An 11,427-nucleotide genomic window follows, 5' to 3' on the forward strand; every position below is an offset into this window, starting at 1 on the left:
GCGAGTGTTGAAGGATGCTTGCATTCTTAAACAGATACATGAAAGTGGTCAAAATAATTATACGCAAAGATATTATAGACATTGGATGCGAAAGGCTGTTGCTTGAAATTAGAGAGGAAAGTTGAAAATTTGTGCTGATCTGGGTTCGAACCTGGGAGTCCTTCTTATTGGGCAGATGCTCTGACCATTCCACCATCCAGACACAGTGATCTTTGCAACTGCACGGACTACCGTAGCACGCCTTCCGTCACACCCAAGTTCTCAGCTTATCCACACACAATTAATACAGTACCCCTTGCCCATTATCCTCATTACACGCGGCATTCCGCCTATTCCCGTACGAGCCTGGTATGCATCCTTACTGAAGAGGACGTTGGCCTTCTCGCCTTTACATATCTGAAAATCGCTCTTTTTATCTGACAGAATTAAGTTGTTGCCCTCCTAAATATTGGGCATGGAATTCATTGCCTAAGAAACTAAAGAAGAAGTCTAATTAACTCTGTTATTACATTAAAATGCATAGTACGAGGTTTGGCAAACTTAGACACTGATAAGTAATTCCTTCGTAAGTCAAGGTTTGGGATTTTGAGTGTACCACAAAAGAACGCATATCCGGATAGACGATCATATTCGCGTAAGTTGTAACATGATTCAAAAACATTTGAAGACAAAAAAATGTCCCAATTTGTATGAATTCCTAGGAGACCAAACTGCTGAGGTCATCGGTCACTAGCCTTACACACTACTTAAAGTAATTTAAACTATGCTAAGAACAACACAGACACCCACGCCAGAGGGAGGACTCGAACCTCCGGCCGGAGGGGCCGCGCAATCCGTGACATGGCGCCTCTAACCGCGCTGTCACTCAGTGCGGCGTTCAAAGACACAAAGCACAACAGGAGGCTACACTTTGCTTTTTTGGCTTGAGTTGGATGCGTACTGAACGTAAAACCGGAAACTAGTGTTTAGAATGAAGCTGGAAATTACTGAATCAGAGCAGAAATGAGTCTACTTTCCGAAAAGTTCGTCTAGCTGTGGCGGCTGAATATCACCGCATTAGACTGTAGATGGCAGCTGAATTGTCCGCAGAATCAGTCATTCATTTCGTGCCAACAACTTGCTCTGGCGTCTAAGTTCAAGTCAGTTGGATATGTGTCTAAACCGCCTACGTGCCAAAATTGTCTGCTCGTCAAGTCTGCTCGAGGAGGTACAGGAATGGGGAGGTGCTCGACCAAAGAGATTGCGCCCTGAATTATTCTGGCTACAGAGTGATATTGTGTCGTCGACTTCGTATAAGGAAGGCCGGAGTCTTTGCGTTTTTCTGTCGTCGCTTAACTTTGGCTTAAAGATATATGTTCAGAGTACCGATCGGTAAGAAATTGCCTTAAAAGACGGTGGCGTCCTTCCCTTACCCCTGTCTCAGATGGTTAACAAGTAACAAGTTTCGGTAACATTGGGCGCTGAAACACTGTGTCCATTCCCTGTCTTTCGGTTTTCACATTGCGTTAAATATTTTGTCTCACAGGGTCTGAGCTGGGAGGCGTTGGTGTCCCACACCCTTCGAAGGCGTCCAAAAATTTGCTACCCCTCATTCTGTTATTCTGCCAATCTGTCCACAACGGTGTTCTCTCAGGACGCTGCCATAAACGGATCATACCCCGTTCCACAAACACCTGGTTAACAGCAAACGCTGTTTCCCTTGCCGGCTTTTGTGACCTGAAGCGTCCTCTCGTTTGTTGCAAAGGACAACTTGCTTCCATACAAGCTTCTTATTTAGATGAGCATGCAATTCAGTATTAGAAACTGTCATCTATCTTGCAAGAGATGGCCACGGATTTCGGATCACGGATTTACTTAGAACTTCGTACCATTTTTTGTAGTCGATTGGGACAACGTAATGAGCAAATTGAGGCGTACTTATAAGACGATTTCGAGAAAATCGCAAGATAAATTTTACTTGTTAATGATGTACTGGGGCGTTACGCCCCTCAGTACCGCCGCCACCTCTCAGTACGAGGTGGCAGCGGTTGTGTGGCAAGCGTTCACGTTCCGTAATCGATGGAGTTCAGGGTGAAGTCACGCACGGGTTTTGCTTCTAATTCATATTTTTTGCATTACTAGTCATATTATTTGATATACACTACATTTTAAAAGTAATATGATGTAAAGACACTTGTATTTGCAGCAATTCTTATAGAATTTCAAATATACTCTTATTTGGTTATTTACTAATTTTATTATTATGTTTACAACTATCGACAAATATAGAGCAAACGCATAAACTTGCTCAGAATATAAATGCCTGTCACAATTTCCAAAATCCCTTATACTCGCAGTCAAGTATGGTACAGAGAACTGCTTTGCTCCTGGACGCTTCGATCTGCAGACACGGGTTTCAGGAACGAAGGACAGCTTTGGAAAGGCTGGGTCAAACATCGATAAATCAAGGTGCAAATAACCTTATTCAACAATACAATGAGATACAATATGCAAACATATGAGAATAATGTACAATTAATCATCGGATTTGCTTTCTTCATTAAAAGTTGAAAGATGTTATTTTTCGTACATAGACTGGGAATATGTGATACTTTGTGAAATTTTCCTGGCGTGTGCAGCCAGCCGGCCGTTGTGGCCGAGCGGTTCTAGGAGCTTTAGTCCGGAACCGCGCGACCGCTACGGTCGCAGGTTCGAATCCTGCCTCGGGTATGGATGTGTGTGATGTACTTAGGTTAGTTAGGTTTAAGTAGTTCTAAGTTGTAGGGGTTTGATAACTTCAGATATTAAGTCCCATAGTGTTCCGAGCCATTTTGTGGGCAGCCAGATCCCGTAAACATGCTGTCACGATATTTCGGCCCACAGACGTCCGGCCATCTTCAGGTGGGTAGGCAACTACTGAAGAACCCAGGTGTATTCACGATATTTATGCCGAATCTCGCGCATGCGAAATGTGCTGGCGTCTTTCGGCGCATGCATCAGGTGATGACATGGGCGGGACGGCCGAGCTGTGTTTGCTGCCATCCTTGGTCGAAGTGAGAGATGATCTAATCATTGAGTATCGAATGATTCCGTTGTTTCCGCTGCAACTAGATAATTTTAATAACAGTATTCCAATTTTTATCTACTTAAATGCCGTGTCACGGTTTATAAGGTTATCGCCCAAGACGTATTTCCACCGATTCCTTGATTACTGAGTCCCAAATACTGGAAACTGGAGCTGATATTTTTGTTCCATTGTATTCCATTGAGTGTCCTATGGAACACAGTGTTCCGCTACTGCCGTGTTTGACGGTTGCCGAACACGGGTGTATTTTCTTGTTCTGTACTACGCTCATCTAGTCTCTACATGCCGCCCATAAAGTTTTTAACATCCCTACAGAATTAAAAGTCGCATAATATTCGATGTAGTTATAAAACCTAGCAAACGGCAAAATAACATTGGAAGCTGAATAAAAGTTCAGTACACCTATCTTTTCATCATATCATCTTTCAAATGCGTTGTTGTTGTTGTTGTTGTGGCCTCCAGGCCAAAGACTGGTTTCATGCGGCTCTCCGTGCTGCTGTATCATGTGCAAGCCTTCTCATCTCCGAGTAACTACTGCAATCTACATCCTGCTGAACCTGATAAGAGTATTTATCTCTTGGTCTCCCTCTACGATTTCTACCCCACACGCTTCCCTCCAGTACTAAGTTGATGTACTCTTGGTGCCTCAGAACTACACCTGTCAATCTATCCCTTCTTTTAATCAGGTTGTACCACAAATTTCTCTTCTCCCCAATTCTATTTAGTATCCCTAATTAGTTACATGATCTACCCATCTAATCTTCAGCATTCTTCTATAGCATCACATCCTAAAAGCCTCTGCTCCATTTTTGTTTAAATTATTTATCCTCCACGTTTCACTTCCAAACATGGCTACACTATATACGTATACTTTCAGAAAGGACTTTCTGACAAATCTATATTCGATGTTAACAAATTTCTCTTCTTCAGAAACGCTTTTCTTGCCATTGCCAGTCTACATTTTATATCCTCCCCGGTTTGACCATCATCAGTTATTTTTGTACCCAAGTTGCAATACTCATCTACTACATTAACTATCTCATTTTCTAATCTAATTTCTTCAGCATCATCTAATTTAATTTGACTACATTCCATTTACCTCATATTGCATTTGTTGATTTTCATCTTATATCCTTCTTTCAAGACACTGCTCTTCCAAGTCCTTTGCTGCCTCTCACAAAACTCTGAGACGTAATATGTACAAAATAATGTGAGTAGTGTTGGAAAAATGTAAATTAAAAAGAAACTGATGAGCTAGGCTCGATACAGCAATCCACCGAGTATGGGGCTTGAATATTAACCACATTACCGCCGCCAGATGGTGCTCAGGGTCAAAACACACTCTTACATCACTGACTCGCAAAACTTCTCTTTTCTCAAAATCGCCAAAGTAGTTCGCCTTACTGCTTGCACATTGTTTAGTCGTAAGAGACTACTAATTGCGTACCGGATCTGAAGTGAATGCGTGATCCAAAATGATCCGAAATTATAGCCTCGCCCAGTTAGTGAAGTAGTGGCCATTACTGCTACATATTTCTTTTAATAGATGGAAATAATATTCATATTTTACTGAGCTTCTGATTTTAGGTTTTATTTCAGTTACGGCAGTGTTTGGGAAAAATGGTTGCCTAACAGTTGCAATAAGATTAGGATAGCCTTGCACATGTTGTTCTACATCCACAGATCGTATACTGGATCAGATAAACAGACAGGCTCTTCACACGCTGTTCGACAATCCAAAGACAAAGTTCGTTCTGTTGCTTTATTTATCAATGGGAACTGGGCAATAACTTGTAATCCATTACCTCACCTTTGAAATTAGGCCATCAGTTCTATGTACAATGTGTTGTGTACTGGCCTGCTACTCAGCTTCAAATATGATTCCACTGATTATGTGTCTCAGTACAATTCAAGTTCACCTGTTCATAACAGTTAATATTGAAAGAGACCAGAATAATGTCTCAGAAAATATGAGAATTTGTGGGCATCATCAATCACGCTACCTTCAGCCAATTATCATCACCTGTCCGATTGTAAGGAGGAATTTGACTTAATAGTGGCAGAATAGTATTTCCTGTCGACAACGTTATAAATCCAAAGCTTGACAACTCCATTAGCTGTAGCTAATAATTAGTAATACTTTCATGGCTAAGATCCATTAATGAGACTATAATTCTACTTGCTCATCTTCCACTATATTTTTGATCTCATTACGTAATAGCCTGTGACAATTATATAAATGATCTAAATTTCGTATTAAAAGTTTTTTAAGTGATGTTGATTTATAGTTATTAACAGTCAATTTCTGCTGTGTTTATTATCGTATAATAATGTTTGTCCATGTGTGACCCGCCAGTGTAACTAACACTCGCAGCGCCAGCTTGAGAAGCAGGGAGATGAACCAGACCTGTTTAAATTCCCACAGTGTTGTAACAACAGTGGGATGGAACAACTGCTACCCTATGCTGTTTTCCATACTCACTTAGGCAAGAGCTGAGCTGTTTTCCGATTCCTCCTCGAATGTACACGTCACACAAACAGTTAAAATACGACAGTGCACAAAACGAAAGATCATATGAATCAAGTACGGACACACGATTTCCCTCTGTTAGGTTATCTTGACGATATGGGATCAAGAAAGGCACCTGGGCCCAAAACTAACTAATAAAATTTACCTAAACCTATAAAATCAGACCCCTTACTTGGCATAATAAAATCTAGGGAAATTAAAGCAAGAATATTTTCCTGTGTCTGCCAAATGTTTGTGGGCTGGTAGTTTATAAAAATATCCAATGAAAAGGTAGAAACGTATGTATGTGAAAGAGTCTTACATAAAAAGCAATAGTGTACTGCTGTACAGTTGTGAGCTAAATGTCTATGTGCACGTTACAATCAGCTGCAGTTACAACTAGTACGATCTTAATGCAAGGGAGTCCCAACAGTGACGAGATTGTTAGAGCATGTATTTCACCTGGTGAAAGTTGGAGAAGGAAGTCAACCAAGTCCTCTTCAAAGGAATTGTCTTTGAAATTACTTTAATTAGACGAGGGAAAACTACAGTAGCTAAATAAGAATCGTCAGGTATGTAATTAAAGTTCTCTGACAGGCGAGCACAGTGTCTTGTCACACGTGTGATCGTGACATATAACTGTTAATTCAGTTGATACTATTATGACGGTGTTAACTGCCGCATAGTCTTCTCAGTTCTTAACTGGGAAACACGATGTTGACGTCATTTACATTTACCGAGATGGAATAAACTTAAAAGTCAAATCAGTATTTTCTAACAAGAAATAAAATTCTGCAATAAATATCCCAAAGAGATTCTGAAGATTACTAACAGGAACATATATGTATTTCCAGTTAAAATGTACTTGTTAAGCAGTCGATTCTATACAGAACAATTACGTAAATGACATACAGTGGGAATTTAATTAAAATATGAAACATAGTTAAATAATAACTATATTATCCTTTTAAAAGATCTTTGCCATATCAGTCAACACTTCCGTGTTACAATGTTTTTGTTTCCTTTCTTTCTAGAAATCATTAATCCCATATGTTCGCAATGTATTCTTCTGTCACTTTATGTTCTATCTGAGTTCAACATCTCGTTCATTATGGAGGGAAATTGGGATAGATTTTAAGTGAAGAATATAGGAAGTTGCGGTACAAAAAGTGGAAACCGAACATTGTCGTTCCGATCCTGACTCCCTCTAATAGTATGTGCACTGTTAGATTATGAAATTATATATGTATAGTATGTGTAGCGTTAGATTACGAAATTATATATTTAAAACGTGTGAAGTGTGTAGAATATTGTTGATGAAAAATGAATGAACAGCTTAGCACTAGCTTTTTTATTGTTAAATAACTACTTTGCAAAACATTATTTCAAACTAAGGATAATGGAAGTGTAGGAAATGAACAGCAGCTGTTTTAAACAGACTTAACATTTTATTTTGAATAATGGAGGCTCAAAACTCCATCTAGTTGTAATGATTTAGTTTTTTCCGTGCTTTCTCTAAATTCTCCAGAAAAATGTTGGCATGGTTCCTCCATGAGACCACAGCTGACGACATGCCTAGGTCTTTTAAGGGATACTTGTAATTATGTAAATACCTGAATATATGAATTATGCTTTTGTTTATTTTTCAATTGAGATACCATGATATGTGCAGTTCGAGGAAAATGTGATCCACTCCTTAAAAACATTACTACAGCAACTACTGGTCTCTCGCCCCCCCCCCTCCGCCTCCCTCCACCATTATTCCAAAACTTGTATTCTGAGGAGCATGTGGATACACTGGTTGTTGTTGTTGTGCTCTTCAGTCCAGAGACTGGTTTGATGCAGCTCTCCATGCTACTCAATCCTGTGCAAGCTCCTTCATCTCCCAGTACCTACTGCAGTCTACATCCTTCTGAATCTGCTTAGTTTATCCATCTCTTGGTCTCCCTCTGCGATTTTTACCCTCCACGCTGCCCTCCAATGCTAAATTTGTGATCCCTCAGAACATGTCCTACCAACCGATCCCTTCTTCTAGTCAAGTTGTGCCACAAAATTCTCTTCTCCCCATTTCTATTCAATAACTCCTCATTAGTTATGTGATCTACCCATCTAGTCTTCAGCATCCTTCTGTAGCACCACATTTCGAAACCTTCTATTCTCTTTTTGTCTAAACTATTTATCGTCCACATTTCACTTCCATACACAGCTACACTCCATACAAATACTTTCAGAAAAGACTTCCTGACACTTAAATCTGTACTCAATGTTAACAAATCTCTTCTTCAGAAACGCTTTTCTTGCCATTGCCAGTCTACATTTTATATCCTCTCTACTTTGACCATCATCAGTTATTTTGCTCCCCAAATAGCAAAACTCCTTTACTACTTTAAGCGTCTCATTTCCTAATCTAATTCCCGCAGCATCATCCGACTTAATTCGACTACATTCCACTATCCTCGTTTTGCTTGTTTTGATATTCATCTTCTATATTCTTTTCAAGACACTGTCCATTCCGTTCAGCTGCTCTTCCAAGTCCTTTGCAGTCTCTTCCGTTTAGCTGCTCTTCCAAGTCCTTTGCTGTCTCTGACAGAATTACAATGTCATCGGCGAACATCAAAGCTTTTATTTCTTTTCCATGGATTTTAATTCCTACTCCAAATTTTTCTTTTGTTTCCTTTACAGCTTGCTCAATATACCGATTGAATAACATCGGGGATAGGCTACAACCCTGTCTCACTCCCTTCCCAACCACTGCTTCCCTTTCAAGCCCCTCGACTCTTATAACTGTCATTTGGTTTCTGTACAAATTGTAAATAACCTTTCGCTCCCTGTATTTTACCCCTGCCACCTTCAAAATTTGAAAGAGAGTATTCCAGTCAACATTGTCAAAAGCTTACACTCAGTCTTCAAATGCTAGAAACGTAGTTTTGTCTTTCCTTGATCTATTTTCTAAGATAAGTCGTAAGGTCAGTATTGCCTCACATGTTCCAACATCCAAACTGATCTTCCCCGAGGTCGGCTTCTACCAATTTTTCCATTCGTCTCTAAAGAATTCGCGTTAGTATTTTGCATCCGTGACTTATAAAACTAGTAGTTCGGTAATTTTCTCATCTGTCAACATCTACTTTCTTTGGGATTGGAATTATTATATTCTTCTTGAAGTTTAAGGGTATATCGCCTGTCTCATACATTATGCTCACCAGATGGTAGAGGTTTGTCAGCACTGGCTCTCCAAAGGCTGTCAGTAGTTCTAATGGAATGTTGTCTACTCCTGGGACCTTGTTTCGACTTGGGTCTTTCAGTGCTCTGTTAAACTCTTCCTGTAGTATCATATCTCCCATGTCATCTTCATTTACATCCTCTTCCATTTCCATAATATAGTCCTCAAGTATATCGCCCTTGTGTAGACACCTCTATATACTCCTTCCACTTTTCCGCTTTCCCTGGTACCTTTTTGATTTACAGTTCCCCTGTCTCCTAGTAATGTTCAACTCTACAAATCACGAGGTCTATGTCCGCAGGACACTGAACGTAAAACTACCTGCTGTCATTTTCAGCAACAAGAGGAGCGATGGTCAGCCTCACGACGAGTCTACATTACTGACAGCTGACGGGGAGTCAGAGGCGCTGGAGGGTGGCTACACGTGGACGTCTCCAGAGGGCATCACATACACTGTCACGTACACGGGTGACGTCCCCACGATCATCCAGCAGGGGGCAGGTGGGGTTGACAGTCCACTGGTGTCGCCGTTTGGTGGTGACCAGCCGCAGCCTGAGGGCCCAGAGATAGACGTATTCGGGCGGCAACCGGATGAACCTGGCGTCCTCGGCAGGCCTTCGATCTCTGGTAACGCAGCACTGTCTCTAATAGGACGCTGAAAGCAACGTGCTACTCTGTGTATTGAATACATTACATGAATTACAGAACACTAAAATCCTACGACATTCGTTTGATATTTAATCATTGTTAACCAAGCGGACAGCTCTTTCCACCATCCTGTCTATCATTAAGTACATGATGCAGAGTTACAAACACAGCATTTAGAAATGCCTTCATAATGTAGATGTAAATATTCCAGAATTGGAATCGAGAACAGCTGCAACATGAGTAACGAGGAGGAAGAGGAGATTAGTGTTTAACGTCCCGTCGACAACGAGGTCATTAGAGACGGATGAGTAACGAAGAAGTAAATATCCTCAGAGTAGTGAAGCAACTTAAATCACTTAATAAAAGCAAGTCTTCTGATCCTGACTGTATACCAATTAGGTTCCTTTAACAATCATATACAACCGTTCGCTCGACGAAAGATCCGTACCCAAAGATTGACAAGTTGCACAAGTGACACCAATATTCAAGAAAGGTAGTAGGAGTAATCCACTAAATTACAGGCTCATATCATCAAAGTCGATATGCAGCAGGATTTTTGAACATATATTGTGTTCGAACATTACAAATTACCTCGAAGAAAACTGTCTATTGACACACAGTCAACATGCGTACAGAAAACATTGATCTTGTGAAACACTACTAGCTCTTTATTCACATGAAGTGTTGAGTGCTATTGATAAGGGATCTCAGATCGATTCCGTATTTCTCGTTTTCTGGAAGGCTTTTGACACTGTACCACACAAGCGGCTTTTAGTGAAATTTCGTGCTTATGGAATATGTGACTGGATTTGTGGTTTCCTGTCAGACAGGTCATCGACTAAAACAGACGTGATTTCTGGCGTTACCCAAGGTAGTGTTATGGGCCCTTTGCTTTTCCTTATCTACATAAACGATTTGAGAGACAATCTGAGAGCCGTCTTAGGTTGTTTGCAGATGAGGCTGTCGTTTATCGGCTAATAAAGTCATCATAAGATCAAAACAAATTGCGAAACGATTTAGAAAAGATAATATGATGCGAAAATTGACAGTTGACCCTAAATAACGAAAAGTGTGAGGTCATCCACATGAGTGCTAAAAGGAATTTGTTAAACTTCGGCTACATGATAAATCAATCTAATCTAAAGGACGTAAATTCAACTAAATGCCTAGGTATTACAATTTCGAACAACTTCAGTTGGAAGGAACACACAGAAAATATTGTGAGGAAGGCTAACCAAAGACTGTGTTTTATTGGCAAGATAATTAAAAAATGTAACAGATCTACTAAGGAGACTGCCTACACTACGCATGTCCTTCCTCTTTTAGAATACTGGTGCGCTTTGTGAGATCCTTACGAGATAAGCCCGTGGAGTACATCGAAAAAGTTCAAATATGGAAGGTAGTGCCACAGAAATGATACAGGATTTGGGCGGGACATCATTAAAAGAAAGGCGTTTTTCGTTGCGACAGAATCTGCTCACGGAATTCCAATCTCCTACTTTCTCCTCCGAACGTGAAAATATTTTGTCGACACCAACCTACATAGGGAGAAACGATCATCTTGATAAAATATGGGAAAGCAGAGCTCGTACAGGAAGATATAGGCGTTCGTTCTCTCCGCACGATATACGAGATTGGAATAATAGAGATTTGTGAAGGTGGTTCGATGAACCCTCTGCCAGGCACTTAAATGTGATTTGCAGAGTATCCACGTAGATATGGATAGATGCTAGTCTTTGTGTCCTTATTTTGAAATACATTACTCTTATTACCTACCACCCATCGAACATCTTCAGAAAGTACATGTTGTCAATGTGAGGGATCTATGAATCTTGCTGACAGTGACTAGCAACACCATTGCAAAATGTCGTCACCACTGAGTTGCTACACCTCTACAAAAGAATCGCTACATCACTGCAGGATATTGCAACAATTGAGTTGCTACACAACTATAAAACAGCTGACACCTCAGAACTGCTACAGTAG

General features: G+C 40.4%; 1 protein-coding gene across 1 annotated transcript in view; it reads left to right on the top strand.

Moving 5' to 3' along the window:
* The window catches only part of LOC126101001 (uncharacterized), a 35,911-nt gene extending 26,398 nt beyond the window's left edge, over positions 1–9,513 (top strand). Inside the window, exon 4 of the mRNA XM_049911668.1 lies at positions 9,131–9,513. Within this exon, the coding sequence (XP_049767625.1) occupies positions 9,131–9,452 (322 nt within the window). The 3' untranslated portion in view covers positions 9,453–9,513. The remainder of the gene's footprint in view (positions 1–9,130) is intronic.
* Positions 9,514–11,427: the final 1,914 nt, after the last annotated feature.

The sequence above is a fragment of the Schistocerca cancellata genome, chromosome 9 (genome assembly GCF_023864275.1).
Source record: "Schistocerca cancellata isolate TAMUIC-IGC-003103 chromosome 9, iqSchCanc2.1, whole genome shotgun sequence".
Classification (NCBI taxonomy): domain Eukaryota; kingdom Metazoa; phylum Arthropoda; class Insecta; order Orthoptera; family Acrididae; genus Schistocerca; species Schistocerca cancellata.